This window comes from Calonectris borealis, chromosome 1 (genome assembly GCF_964195595.1).
Source record: "Calonectris borealis chromosome 1, bCalBor7.hap1.2, whole genome shotgun sequence".
Classification (NCBI taxonomy): Eukaryota; Metazoa; Chordata; class Aves; order Procellariiformes; family Procellariidae; genus Calonectris; species Calonectris borealis.
Window position 1 is genome coordinate 220,705,800 of NC_134312.1, and position 15,233 is coordinate 220,721,032.

Consider the following 15,233-nt stretch of genomic DNA (forward strand, 5'->3'; position numbering starts at 1 on the left):
TCAGCCACAACTGCAGCACTGGTAAAGCACCTGGACAGCAATCCTCTGAAACTGTTTGTTTGTCACTCCGTAAATGATGGGGTTTAACATGGGGGAAAAAAACACGCAGAGATTGGCCACGGTGATAAGAGCAGGCCTGGGAATGCAGTGCCCAAAACAGTGTGCAAAAAGGAGGAAAAAGCTAGTGTGAAGCACAGTAATATCACCAAGAGATGAGAGTCACGGGTGCTCAGAGCCTTGAGCCAGGCGTCTTTGGATGGGAGCTGGAAGATGGTCTGGAGGATCAGCGCATAAGACGCAGCAATGAGTGTGGCATCCGCGCCTAACACAAAAACAGCAATCGTGACACCACACCAGACGTTCATGGTGATGTCCACGCAGGCCAGCTTGGCTATGCCCATGCGCTTGCAGTAGGTATGAGGGAGGGGTTTGTTTCTACAGAAGGCCAAGTGCTTCACAAGAACAACAATGGGGAAAACGGTGGATAAGCTTCTTGCTAGAGCAGCCAACCCTATTGTCTCTGTCATCCTCTTTATCAGGAGGGTCACATATTTGCTGGGCTTGCAGATGGCAATGTACCCATCAAATGCCATAGCCAGTAGGATTGCCGATTCAGCACAGGAGACGACAAGGATTAAGAATACCCGGGTAACACAGGCTTCCAAAAAAACCTCCCCAGCCCTAAACCAGAAGATGGCTGGTGTCTTGGGCACGGTGGAAATGGATAGCAGCAAGTCAGCAGCTGCCGGCATGGGCAGAAAGAGGTAGCTGGGCTCATGAGGGCTTTTCTCTGTGTCGTTGATGAAGGACAGTGTGAAATTCCCAAGGACAGCAACCATGTACATGAGTTTAAGGGGGTGGAGATCCAGAGGTGAGACTCCCCCGTGCCAGAGATGCCCATCAGGAGACAGGTGATGGGAGCAAGGGCAGTGCAATTGCCAGCTAACATGACAGCCTATTCCTTCCAGTGACTAAAAAGAAAGGACGAAACAAACTTTAATGTTACAGATCTTGAGTACGTGTGCTTACAAGCTCACTGACACTACCAGAAGACCTAATCCGTAACAACCACTCACAGAGTCGGAGAACTGTGGAGCAATCCAGCCTGGACAGGACCTTGGGAGGTCTCTGGTCCAACCTCCTGTGCAAATCAGGGTCAGCTAAGGGCTTTATCCAGTTGAGTCTCGGAAACCTCCAAGGATGGAGACTGCACAAGCTCTCTGAGCAGCCTGTTCCAGTCTATGCACTGGGGCTGTAAACCAGTCAGCCCCGTGCAACCACAGACCAGCCTTCCCCGCAAACGGACGGGAGGTGGAAGCAGTCAGGGTGGTACCAGGGCATCCTCCTCTGAGCCTGAACAGGGAGAGGCTGTTTCCCCCTCCTCCTCTACCCGTCTGATCCTGGCGTAATCCAGCTCTCACTGGGTGAGTGCAAAGGTCTGGCCCAGCTCTGAGCTGAGCCGCTCTGCAGGGAGGAAAGCCAGGACAGGCTCGGACGCTGTTTAATCAGGCAGCAGCTTTCTGACACAGTCAGGCAGTGCATTGCTGAGCCTTTGGCAGGGACACAGGCTTCCTGCCTCCCACAGCAGGTGTAATTTTAATTTCAACCCTTCCACACATATAACACCTTCCTAAAAGCCCAGGAACTTGCTCACTCAGCACAAGCAACTCACCAGTTTCCTGCCCCAGCCGCGAACGAGGGTTTTCTGTCCACAGCCCACGGGCAGGGATGTGCAGGTGCCGGGGAATCTGCTCTCGCAGCAAGAGATGGGGGTATTTATGGAGCCTCCCTGTGAACCCCGGGGGACCCACACCCAGGACACAGCTCACTTTGCTTCCGTCCATCCCCACCCCATCTCAAAATGTAAGTCTTGATGTGAGTAAACAGAAAATTAACACTTTTTTCCCATTTCAGCTGATTATTTTCACCCTCTTACATTGTTCAGTGAGAGCTGTGATAGTGGGCAGATGTTTTAGACTCCTCTATTGCACTTATGTAGAGGAAATTCTCCAGATGGTGCTCATGATCCAAAGATGTCCATGACTCAAAACACAGGCTTTTGCCCTTCTTGATTCATCAGACAAGGAGAAGCATATTTTATGACAGAAATGCTAAAATAGGTAAAGGAAATTCACCCTTTCATATCTGCCCATTGGGGGAAGACTGTGCTGCTTAGTTTCAAGCTAGCACCCCACATCTCATGTGAAGACACCAGATGGCCTCCCATCTGCTCAGCAGACACTCAGAGGAGCTTGTCTTGACCTCCAGCAGTTCCTAGGACCAAAGGCTTATTTTTCATGGCCTGTAACACCCCAAAGGACTGCTGTGATCCCCCAGCTTCACCCCCTTCATAACACCATAAAGCATCTGTAAGATGCTTTGCTTTCATTTTCATTGAAAGGGGACTGTGAACCAACTCTTGCCCATTACATGGCTGAGCAAAGTTGGATCAAAGTACTGGCTTCTCCTGATTTTCTCCCCCCCATATTATCTCTGTCATTATTGCAGTGGTGGGAGAGGTCTTTCACGGGGACTGGCAGCGCTGGCATGTGCTGGGGGAAGGAGCAGGACTTCTCCTGGAAGCCAGCACGACTCCAGCCTCCCCTGCTCCCTCCCCATCCCGCCAAGAGCAGTGCAGCATGCACTGAGGGACCCTCCTAGCTCGCCATACGTTTTAAAAAATGTGGACCTCGGGACTGCGTGAAGTATTTGAGAACAAGCCAAGGGAATCGTGGACCTGCATTACCCACCATTGCCCCTGCACAGCTATGGGAACACACTGGGACCCTCACATTGGCCCGTTGGCCAAGTATCACCCAAAGTGCCCCCACCAAAATGCTCCTTCCCTCGGATGCCTGAGCTTCTCTGGAGCCTCCTTCTCTGGCACAGCCTATACGCCTCCTCCTTAGGGGTATGACTTTGCATTCACCTCTATTAAATTAGCTGTCTTTGCGTCATCTAAAAACCTTATTAGCAATGATTTTATACTTGCTTCTACACAACTGATAACAATCATATATAGCATCAGACCCAGCATCCAATCAATCCCTGCTGAATGTGCCCAGAAGTATATGGAAAACTAGCTCTCAGTGGGGAGCTATTACTGAAATAAGACTTTGCAGTTAGCCAAACTCCATTAACGTCTGCTTTACTTACCATTTATTTATTTATGTATTTGTTATAATGAGGTATATATCACAGTGTTGTGAAAATAAAAAAATACTCAGTTGTATGCAGCCTTCAGGTAACTTTATCACCCAAATGTGGAATTCATCAGAAAATGAAATGACATGAATCAATGGAAGATAAACACCAAAAATAAGTACTGATTGCCATTAATTACATTCGTGCCGTTTTTACACTTTATTGATCAAGTTTCATATTCACTTTTCCATTATTTTATTTGGAGCTAATGTCAAACTAAGCAGTTTCAAATTTCTCCAGTAATCCCATTTCTCCTTTTTAATATTAGCACATGTCAGAAAGAGTTTCTTTTTTCTTTTTTTTCACTAGTTTTGCTAAGCCCCGGGATACTTGAGGAAGACTTGCAGGCTCCTCCACCGGCTTTTCTGGACCCCGCAGGCACACATTATCCAGACCTGCTGATTTCCACTTGCCCAAAGGCTGTGTAAATGGAAATATGCGCAGGCAAAATCTGAATTGAAATGTGCACCACAGTATAAAGAAGTTTGAGGTGCACTGGAGACTTTGGGGTTGCTGGAGGTATCTGTAAAATTCAGCAAAATTTAGTCAGCAGGGATGCCCCAGAAATACTGCCTCAGGTGACTGTGTCAAGGCAGAAGAGAAGTCCTCAGGACAGGGACAGTCTCCATCCCCACCCTGCAGGCACAGTCAGGCTCTGGGAGGACACCTCTGCCCTCTAATCACAGACCTAAAACAGGTCCTTTTCCTTGAAAACAGGCCAGAGAAGAGGCACCCCTAGTAAAACTGCCCGTTCATTGGAGTGTGACATCGGGAATGGGGGGACACAGACCTGTGGTCCATCTGCGTGGGCCAGCAGCTCAGTCCCAAAGCCTCCAAGACGGGCCCACGCTACGGATCACCCCAGCATTATACCCCTGCTCTGGCCACCAGGTACCACCAGGCTGGCTGGTGGCTTTGTCCACACCCGAGGTCCTAATCCAGCAGGCCAGCAGCAGACATATCCAGGTGGACATACCTTCTAGCTTCTAGAGAGCATGTTAGGGCTTCTCTAAGCTAGAGCTGGCACCCAAATCTAGACCTGGCCTATTCTGGGTGCAGAAGGGGATGGAGAAGGGTCTAGAAATTCCAACCAAGAGTTAGAGAGGGAAAAAGGATGATTCTTGTATTTGCTAGATACACCCGTAGATGATGGGGTTGAGCATGAGTGGCACCACAATGTAGAGGTTGGCCAAGGAGATGAGGTCATGCCGAGGAACGTGCTGGCTGAACCGGTGCACTAGAAGGAGAAGGCGACCGGCGTGTAAAACATGGCGATGATGCAGAGGTAGGAGCCGCAGGTGTGCAGAGCGCTGGGGGAGGCGTGCGGGGATGGCAGCCCCTAGAGGCACCTAAAGATCAGTGCGTAGGAGACAGCGATGGAGATGGTGTCCAAGCCAGCTGAAAGGAAGCCAGCAGCTACCCCGTACCAGATGTTGATGGAGATGTTGGAGCAGGCCAGGTGGGCCATGCCAATGTGCTTGCAGTATGTGTGGGGCATGACGTTGTGCCTGCAGTAGGGCAGCCACTTGAGGAGGAAGATGGTGGGGAACAGGATGCAGAAACTCCTGATTAAAGCCACCACACCAACTTTCCCCACAACAGAGCGTGTCAGGACGGCCGTGTATCGCAGGGGGTTGCAAATGGCAATGTACACATCAAAGGCCATCACCAGTAAAATGGCCAGTTCCGCCACGAAAACGAAATAGATGGAGAACATCTGTGCCAGGCAGCCACTGAAAGAGATTTGGGTGGACAGAGACCAAAGGACGCTGAGGGTTTTGGGCACAGTGGCAGCAGACAACAGCAGGTCGCACACTGCCAGCATGCACAGGAAGATGTACATAGGCTCATGGAGGCTGCGCTCCTTCACGATGGTGACCAGCAGGACCGAGTTCCCAACAAGGGCAACAGAGTACATCATGCAGACTGGGATGGAGATCCAGGTGTGAGACTTCTCCATCCCAGGTATCCCCACCAAGATGAAGGATGTGGGGTGGGATCCCAACGGGTTGAGTGCTGACATGACTCGATGCAACACTTCATGTTGTTTCTCGCTTGCTGGAGCTGTGTAATGGTAGAAATAAAGGCTCTAAGAGCAGCTGAACTATACCCGGGATACAAAGGGGAGTGAACTCATGGTTAACATTGCTCAGACACTTAAACTTCTGAACCACATTTTATCTGGAAGTGTTAGATATTGGGCAATTTGCTCCATCAGGGTTCCCCTCCACTATTCAGGTCTCTTCATCTTGGCTAGGTACTGTCATTTCTATTGTTTGAGTCTTTGAAATAACGAGAGTCTTCTGCCTGCCACTGCCTGCAACTGCCTGCAACTGCTGGGAACTAGAGCAAAATATACAGGCGATTCACTCTTGAATCAGTGATCACATAAATGCTTCTTTGGTTGACATACTTGGATGTGACACCATTTATGCTGCAACTGAGGGTTGGAAATATATTATTGAAAATTCTCTAGTCTCCCATGACTGCCACAAAGAAGGCATGTGCATTGCTCATCCTGCTCTGGGACACCCAGCTTTAGTGACTCAGAGCTGTTTGAAAGCTACCTACGAAATCAGGGCACAAGGAGCTTGGTTCAGTCCTGTCCCTCCTGGGACTCTGCCTGCCCATATCAACCCCTACAAAAGGTCTGTCTCTGTAACTGTGTGTGAGCTCACTGCACCAAGAGCAAGGCGAGTGAAAGGCAGGGGAGCCCCTTTCGTCCCAAAAGCTCTGCTTCATAAAAGCCCCAGACAGCAGTGTCCAATCACCCAGGTATCTGGAAAAATTCTATTCTCAGACATGCAAAGAGACAAAATTAAAAGCCACCAGCAGCAGGGCATTATCAAAATGTCCAGGGTCTAAAGAGGGATTTACAGTGCCATGAGAAGTAACCAGCTGTGTGTCAGGAGCTGCCACCTTATGCATTATGTCCATGGAGAATGAAGCAGGGGTCTGAGCTGCTTCTGGATTGCCAGGTGCTATTGAGCCAGTGCAAAATAAATAACGAAAGCCTCTGAACTCCCTGGCACTGGGGACTACCATTTTAGAGAATATGGAAAATTTACAGGCAAACTTCTGTCCTAGCTCCCACCCAGTGCACTTTAAGTATTAGAAAAACACAAGTCCATTCTCGCTCCAAGTGAAATCCCTGTCTGGAAGAACTGAGCGGGAGGAGCATGCTACTTCCATCTCCTTGAGAAACACATTGCCCAGTGCCCTCCCTGCCACGCTCATGCAGGGAGTTTGGGATAATGCAGCCAGAACCACCGCCAGGAAATGTTTATGGATCTCTGGCAGTGGTATCACACAATAAATCCTGCATGGACCCCTACCACCTCCCCATCTCTCTAATCCATCTCTACCTCACCAAACCCAGTTGAAACAACAGTGCCATGACCCAGCCAACTCACCCACCTCCTGTGCCAGCAATGGGATCCATCTCTGATGGAACCTGAGCCTGGGGTGTTTATACTGTGTCTGGAGAGTGCCCTGGGGCACCGCAGGGCACGGATGGTGGTGCTCATACCCCGACACTGGTGGCGAAGAGCATCAGGGACACCACCAGTTCATTTTCCCTGAGGTGGGGAATTTCTGGGTATTTCCTACGACTGTGCTAATTGGGTGGGGATTGCACAAGCCCTGCAGACCTTCAGGTTGTCCCCGAAGCAACCTCGGTGAATCCTCACCACCCCATCACTCATCACCACCCCGACCACAGTAACTTCTGCAAAATTCATTGCCTGGTCCTGGATCCCAAAGGGGTTCCCAGGGCTATGCAGGAGCCAGCCTGGGGCAAGCAGGGACCTGTCAATCAGGTGTGAGTTTTACCCTCATCCTTGCCCTAGACTGAAAGTGCTTTGGGACCAGGACCTGTTTTAGCTTTTTGTGAACCACGATGGAGAGGAATCTGGGAGCTCTGAGACAGAGATCAGCAGATATTCTTGCTATAAACCTTTTAGCTGATTTTGTCCTCATTTCTGATTTTAGAAGAGAGCAATGGATTTATTAGACTACTGTTCCTCCTCTAGAAACCTGCAGAGACCCTGAGCAGACTGCGTAGTGGGGTCAGAGGAACTGCAATCAGCAACTTCCCAACTGCCACGACCCTTTGGGGGAGCTGTCAGGGACCTTTGGGGACCAGCAGGGACCTCTAATACATGAGAGCAAACCTGTCAACCAATAACTCCGTCCTGGCTGCTGAGTTACCACCTCATTTTAGGCAGGACAGCTTACAAGGATGTGCTATTTATTATCTGCCTGTCTGTGTAGTGAGTAGTTAATTTTTATTAATTAACTAACATTTGCTAAGACATTATGATGATGGAGGTGAGATGAAGTAAAATCATTAAGTTTTGCTACTCTAATTTATTACCCACAGAGCTCTGCATATGAAGAACAATTAATAAAGCGTCATAGTTCGTAAACAGCAATAAAAATGAATGGAAATGTGGTACTTTAACTCGGAACACTCAAGGCTTTGTTCATGATGAAAGCTGTGCTTGTTTCTGTCTATTCAGCAAAGCATTCAAATACAGTTGAAGAGCATTTTCCTTTAAAGCATACGCTTAGAGCTTGACTCAGCACAAACCTGAAGCATGATCTCCACTTCAGTTGCAGGCTTGTGCCTTCTCAGTGCACGAGCGCATGAAAAGCCTGCCCACGCATTCACTGAGGACAGAGGAGTGTTTCTTACAGTGACTCCATTGACTTCCACTTATCTCCCAAAGTTTTTGAGATTTCATTTACTTTTTGCATGTGCTACGTGGATGCCGTCAAAAAACTTCAGTCAAAATCTTTTCCTCCTCCCCAGGAAAGGGTCCTTGTAATCCAAACATGCTTACAAATAGCCTACCACGTGAACTGAGCTAAAAAAAATAGGTCTTTCACAAGTGGGAAATTAAATACAAAGTGCAGAAGTTCTGGTTTCACGTCTCGTGTGAGTTATTAAGCTAACATTTTAACCACATTAGAAATATAAATCTTCCTGGTCAGCTGGCTAATATCCCATTATGCATGCCCCTTTGGACATTAATTGCTAAGCTAGTGATTCATTGACTCAGGGACATTTGCCTGTGCAGTTTGCTCCCTGACCCGGCTGCCACATCCATCCAAGGAGCAGAGCAGCGCAAGGGCTGCGAGCTTAAAACTGCCTCCGCAGTTGTATAAAACTGTTCATGGAAACCCAGAGAAGCAGAAGGATCCATGAAATGCACTCACCTGGTACACACAGCTCATCCCAACCAAGCTGGCTGCTAAAATGCAGGTGAAAATGTGGGTGCCTGCAGGAATGCATCGCCCCTGAGAGAGGATCCCCTGAGTGCTGAGGACCACTCACTGGAGTAACATCCCCCCAAGCAAAGTGCCAGCAGGTGATGCAGTAACGTAGCATGCAGGCCAGCACTGTCCTGTTATTGCCATTCCCTACCCATTTTCCATTACTTATGCTTGGTTTGGAAGCAATTTGGAGGCAGGTCTTTGGTTTTGCATTTGTGCAGCACCTGCCCAGGGAGATCCTACCTCCCACTAGCTCCACGATGAAGATGGTGATGGTGCAAGACTCCTGGCCATTTATAAAAGGGGTCCCTTCTCAGGACCACGCTCAGGCTCGTGCCACCTCTGAGCACACACACTCATTTTAGCTGCACTGCTGTGGTGCTCAGTGAAGCATGTGCCTAAGTTCATCGCTGAGGGGGAACAGTGGTGGCAGAAATAACGGTGTGAGTTATTTCTGTGTAACAGAGACACCAGTAAGCTATATTGTTCTTTAATATTGACAAATTTAGGCGGCAGCTCAACTGTTATTAGAGCTGGCCAAAAGGCTTTCAGGAGAAAACTCTTCAGCAGAGGGTTGCTTTGTAACAAGTTCGTGTTTTCAAGTAGGAAGGCAGGGCTGGAGGAGACCTTCTGAATCAGCAAACAAGTCTCTTGCTGTCCCGTGCTGTCCCGCATCCCACCCCTACCTCCGAATCTGTGGTAACCCCTGTGACAGCTGCTGTGCAGCTACTCCAGGTCCTCCATGCCCTAAAGGCCTTAAAGCATCTATTTCAGTCTAAATGTATTCCTGTGCTGCCTATAACGACTTGCTCTCTGGACACATTTTCTTTCTCACAGCTCGGTCTCCTATCAGAAATCACACAGACTGCTCTGCGTAAATACTCCTTCTTTTGCTAAGAAAGCCAACACAAACACAAATACTTTGAGGACATTAAAAAAATCCAGCAATATGAGCAGCTTTTGTAACCAGGTCTGTTATCTTCACTGTTAAGCAAACAGCTTTTAATGAACAGACTTTCATTTCCCCTGTGCCTGTCACGGGGTTCCCATCTTTGATGAAATCAGAAAAAAAAAAAACATAAAGGAAAAAAGAAATGTGTTGAAAGAATTAAGAACTTTTGGGGATTTTTTAATCTGAAATCATGAATCTTTTTCTTTCCCTTTTCTTTTGAAGTTGTAGCAGCATTACTGGGATGACGGGAACAGAGCAGGGTTTTGGTTGCTGTATCAGTGTCATCTCCTGCATCTTCAGCTGATCAAGCCCGGTCCCAGAGAGTGCTCGTTGCTCCTGGTCTCAATCAGGGACGTTGGCTTTATCAGCCCCGACCTCAGCGACCTGCTGGCTCCCAGCCCTGATGCAGGGCACAACCTTTGGTGGAGCCCAGAGCTAGGGAGAGCCGATCCCCGGCATCTCCGGGTCACCAGCCCCTCCAAAGGAGGCACCTCCAAGGTCCAGGCATGCGGCAGTGGCTGCATTCGAGGCGACTTCCCCACCACGGGCAGGTCTGAAACGGCTTTGGAGCACAGTCAGGCTGTGGGCTTGGCAAGTGCCCTCCGCCCTCTTGGTCTGGGAAAAAAGGATGTTCTGCAGAAATGGCTGGATGATCTGCTCCGTCTTGTGACTATCGACATGAACACACCAGACCTTTCGTCAGGTCTCACAGCTGACACAGGGTCAGAGCATCCCGACTCCTAACATTGCTGTGAGAGCTGGACTGCAGAGCATGAGCCTTCAGAAAGGGCTCCCTAATTGCTGCAATCAAAAGACTGTGGTTGCTGCCTGGATGAGGAAGAGTTATACTGGCCAGACATGAGGAAGACCTTGAGCTCAGGAGGGGGTTCCCTCGTTCCTGACCCCCGTTCCTCAGAGTGGTGTGTAAGAGAGAAGTGCAGCTGACAGTAGGTGTGATGCAGAGAGGAGAAGCAAACATTTGTCTCAGCATCCCACCCAGTAGAACATGAAGGAAAGCATGAAGGAAAGGTCTCTGGACTTTGGCGCATTCCCTCCTCTTCCTCGTCCCAGAGTTCCTTCCCACGGTGGAAAGGAAACTCCTGCCGCAGCTTTGAAGGATACTGGTGGTTTAGCGCTTAACAACCCCTGGGAGCCACCAGAGCCAGAGGAGCTCGTGGAGGGGAGCAGTGGGGCCTCTTCAACCCTGCATGTTGGCCAAGCCGGGGCTGTGCGGGAGCAGGCTCAGTTGCTCCCGGGACCGCGCTGCCCGACCTCCCTGGAGGAGCCTCCCTGCTGCAGCCCTCTCTGCTCTCTGGGGCCCTGAGCAAGCACCAAGAGCATCGCCTGCTCAGAGGCAACAGCACCTCACACTGCAATTTTCGCAGTGGGTTGCAGAAGCCTTGGCATTTAACAGCTGAGCCAGAACGGCCTCGAGGACTTTGCTGTCAGGACGAGAAGACAGACCGGTCCCATGTGAGCATGCACTGCCCACCAAGTCAATGCTATGCAGAGCACTGGACAAAAGGAGTTTGTGCTTTAGTGACGAGAGCTAGGCAGATGGGAGCGTTGCTGTGACTTTTCCATGGGACTGAGAAGCTCCAGCCATGGGGGAACAGCCCATTCCTGCTGTAGTCCAGGCTGCAGGAACCAGAATACTGCTGACAGGACTGTGGCTGCTGGTGTCAGTGTCTCCACGGTCCTCCATATTATAATGATGCAACAAAAACCCACCTCGAAAGCGGTGCAGAGCACGCTGACCTTCCAGCAGAGACCCGAAATTCTGGCAAGCTTCCCCCTGAGGTCTGCAGTGCTGCCTCCACTCCCTTCTCCCCATGGGTCTTTATGTGCATCTGGGACACTTTAGCAGCGCTAGTGCTCACTGCACTGAGATGAGATTCTCCTCTCTTTCTGACCTTGCCACTCATGAGATTCACCGAAGCAGAGGCAGCAGATGAGTTTACTCTGACAGCCTGCATTGCTGTCTTTGCTGAGGAAGGAGAGGTAAGGAAAAGGGCTCTCCTTGCTGGTCAGACTGATGACGACGTTAAACTCAGGCTGTATACAGATGCACAGAACTGTCCTTGCTGCTCCTCCAGCAATATCTAGCGCTCATTCTTCCTGTTTGCACTGCTTTTCACAATTGTCTGAGGCAGATTGCCGCTGACTTCAGGTAGAAGAAGGTATTATTGATGCAACTGGTACATACACCAATGAGAGGAACAAGAAGAAGTTCAACAAAGCTATTTTGGTGCTGAAGGATAAATCAAATGTACAGCAACAAAGTGGTGGGAAATCAGCCAGCCGTAGGGGCAGAAAAGGATCTTGAGGTGCAATGTACTTCACACTGAGCACTGCTCAGCAGTGCAGCGTTCTTGCAAAGACAGAAAACGTCCCTGTGGGATGTGCAGGATGTAGGAGACCATAGTCCCTTCACACTCCACTCTAGAGGCTTGAATTCAGTTTTGGACGTCATAGTTTAAGGGATATGTTTCCCTTAAACACAGGACAATAAAGCCTTTCCCAACTTCACAGGCTCTTCAGCATGTAAACACCTTCAGCAGCAAGAGGTGCCAGGGTCCCTCAGCAGTGCAAGTTATACCCGTGAAGACAGGAGGATAGACCATCATCTGTGCCATGGTAAACAGCACTTTGCCCATCCAGCTATGATTCGTGTACCAGGCTCTGGTCTGATGACCAACGAGGTGTTCACGGTCTAGGCACTGAGATAACAGGTGAAGGAACAAACAGAAATGAAGCTGTAGGACAGCAAACAAAATCAGCAGCGGTAGGTGAATCGTCAGCTGAACTCTGCCCAGTCTCTGCTAGATGGACCTTTCAGGGGAAGCATCTCTAGGAGAAACCAGTAGCAATGCAGGGGCTGATGACCCAAGCCCACACTTCCAGAAATCCCACCACCCTCAGCTTCTCTTGAGCCTCTTGGGCAAACCTGTTCCTCCAGGGCGAGAAGTGCTGCAGCGCTTGGTGCTGCTTTGGGGATCCTGTCCCGCGTCCCCCTTCGCCCCACGCTCAGCACCGGCTCCCCCCGCAGGGGCAGGGGCACTCCCCCGCGGGGCAGAAGAGGCGGACGACGCGCTCCCGGATCTGCCTTGTCCTCACCCCGTACACGATGGGGTTGAGCATCGGCGGGACCACGACATAGAGGTTGGCCAGGAGGATGTGAATGTGGCTTGGGATGTGGTGGCCAAACCGATGTGTGAGAAAGGAGAAAAAGGCGGGCACGTAGAACATGAGGATCACACAGAGGTGGGAGCCACAGGTGCTGAGGGTTTTGAGACGGGCCTCCGGGGACGGGAGCCGAAAGACCGTCCTGAGGATCAGAGCGTAAGAGACAGCGATGAGCACGACGTCCAGGCCGGAGGAGAGAAGAGCCGTTGTCAGCCCGTACCAGACGTTGGCTTTTATGTCGGCGCAGGCCAGGCGGGCGATGCCCATGTGCTCACAGTAGGTGTGGGGCATGACGTTGTGTCCGCAGTACGGCAGCCGCTTCAGGAGGAAGATGGCGGGGAACATGATGCAGAACCCCCGGACAACAGCAGTCACTGCTATTTTCCCAATCACCGAGGGGGTTAAGGTTGAGGAGTACCGCAGTGGGTCGCAGACGGCCACGTACCGGTCGAACGCCATGGCCAGCAGAACGGACGATTCCACGATGAAGCTGAAATGGGTGAAGAACATCTGTGTAATGCAGGCATCGAAGGAAATTTCCCTGGCACTGAACCAGAAGATCGCCAGCATTTTGGGCACCGTTGTGGTCGAAAGCATGAGGTCAGAAACAGCCAGCATAGCAAGGAAGAGGTACATGGGCTCGTGGAGGCTCCTGTCCGTGATGATGACAAAGAGGAGGACAGAGTTGCCAAACACCGCAGTGATGTACATCAGACAGAAGGGGACGGAGATCCAGATGTGGGACTCCTCCATGCCCGGGATGCCCGTCAGGACGAAGGTGATAGGATCAAAGCTGCTTTCGTTGAGCTCATACATGGTGCTTCAGTGTCAGCCTGACCCTGCTCTGTGCAAGAAAGAGAGGGGATAAATAATGCCTGGTGAGCCTGACGTTAGCCCATGACCACCTACAAATGTGTACAAATCGGTGCATACAAAGTCCTATTTGCAACTGCCTTCCAACCTGAGCTGTTTCGGAAGGCTGAGGGCTTGACTCGCTGTGTTCTGCTGTACAAAGGAATCTATTCATTCTTTCCTGTCAACTCTACAAACCGTGTCTCTGAGAAAAAATTCTTCTCTGTCCCTCCTTTTGCACTGCAAAACAGGCCAGGTCCTTTTCTATCTCTGCTTATCCACTTTATCCTCACAAAAAGGCTTGTAAAAGTCATAATTAGTTGCCCGGTCGCTGTCAGTGGGCTCTATATCTGTGTGCACCTGGAAAGTCGTGTGTCTTTGTTAGGTCTGTGTCCTTCTTCAGGGAGATGAAATAGTACAATGTCTTGCTCTGCTCAGATCAGCGACAGGTTCATTTCTGAGAGCTCCTTGTACAAACCATTAAGACAGGAATAAAAATTGTACCAGTAGCAACACTGATAAGTGTCTTGGATGTGGCTGACATTCAGCTACCACCTCCGAAGATTGTGACCACCCCTGAAACTTCTGCTGGACATGTCACTCCCTGTATTTCCACCTGTATAGACATGTTCACCTGTTTGCAAACACTGCAAAGTGCTTTTTGTGCCTCTTCCCCATCCCACAGGGATTTCAGAGACCCAAACACTGGCAAACGCCAAGCGGGAAAGGGGACAGCTAGGCTGGACTTCCAGCCCATTCCCAGACTTTCTGGAGCAACTCTTTTACCTGGCAGATTCCCTGCCTGCTCGGGGAGATGCTAGTTCATGCCTTTACCTCTCCTTTGTAAAGAGGGGCAAAGACATGGTGGGCTGCTCAGCCAACACGGACCTTTCCAGCCTCTGAGCTCAACCTCCTGCAGTTTTCCCAGTTCCCAAAGTGCCAGGGTAGCCTGGACATGGAGCACAGTCCCAGAAGAGCTGATCAACCTGAGGGTATTTTTGCAGATTTGAGTAATGCAAAGAAGCCAAGCCTGCAGAGTCCTCTGTGGACGCTTTGCCGTGACAAGGACTTTGAGGAGAGGGAACGATGCAGGACTGCTGGTTTTATGTGCTTCTCCCCATTTTGCCCCTATTTGTAGCCCCACCCCCGTGTATCATACTCTAGATAAAGCCTAAGCCAGGGTTGGGATGCGGGAAAATCAGCTTGATTTGTACCAAAGCTAAACCTTCGTTCTTCAGACCTGCTTGCAGCCTGTTTTATTTGTATTGCAAACTGCAGGTACCTGAGTGCAAGACGTGTTTGCATTTCTAAATGTTTCCATTAAGAAGGATTCTTGTCCTCTATGAACCGAAAGTCCACTGAAAACATCAGTCAGTATAGAAAAGATCTTCAGCTCATCACAAATATTTATCCAATTGCCTCTTCCACTTTTAAAACCACGTAATTCAACGGAAGTGAACAAAGATAGGCTAGATCTACAATTGTAAATGAAATCAGCCTGGGATCATTCCCAGGCACCGATGCTAGCCAGTGCCTGACTGCATAGGGTTTACAAAGCAGTTCAGCAAGACTTTACACCTCCACGTCTTAGGGATATGGAAATATATTTCTCTCACCTGCAGCTTTACTTCCTTTCATTCTTCTCAAACAAGAAAGCACTGCCCCAAACACCAGCGTTTAATATAAAATGTGACTCACCAAGGGCCAGCCCCAAAGAGGAATGAGGAACCTCAGCCCTGATCAGTGCAGAGCTGCAGGGGAG

At 49.9% G+C, this 15,233-nt stretch overlaps 1 protein-coding gene and 2 pseudogenes across 1 annotated transcript; all 3 read right to left on the bottom strand.

The window, feature by feature from the left end:
* LOC142080573 (olfactory receptor 52B2-like) lies at positions 1-949 on the bottom strand (annotated as a pseudogene).
* Positions 950-4,334: 3,385 nt separating this feature from the next.
* LOC142080619 (olfactory receptor 52B2-like) lies at positions 4,335-5,227 on the bottom strand (annotated as a pseudogene).
* Positions 5,228-12,460: 7,233 nt separating this feature from the next.
* On the bottom strand, positions 12,461-13,435 carry LOC142078210 (olfactory receptor 52B2-like). Its single transcript, XM_075140676.1, has one exon. It carries the CDS (start codon positions 13,433-13,435, stop codon positions 12,461-12,463), a length of 975 nt encoding a protein of 324 aa, XP_074996777.1.
* Positions 13,436-15,233: the final 1,798 nt, after the last annotated feature.

Bases quoted from the DNA above. Each gene is read 5' to 3' on its own strand.
- LOC142078210 (XM_075140676.1), bottom strand. From the start codon at position 13,435: ATGTATGAGCTCAACGAAAGCAGCTTTGATCCTATCACCTTCGTCCTG.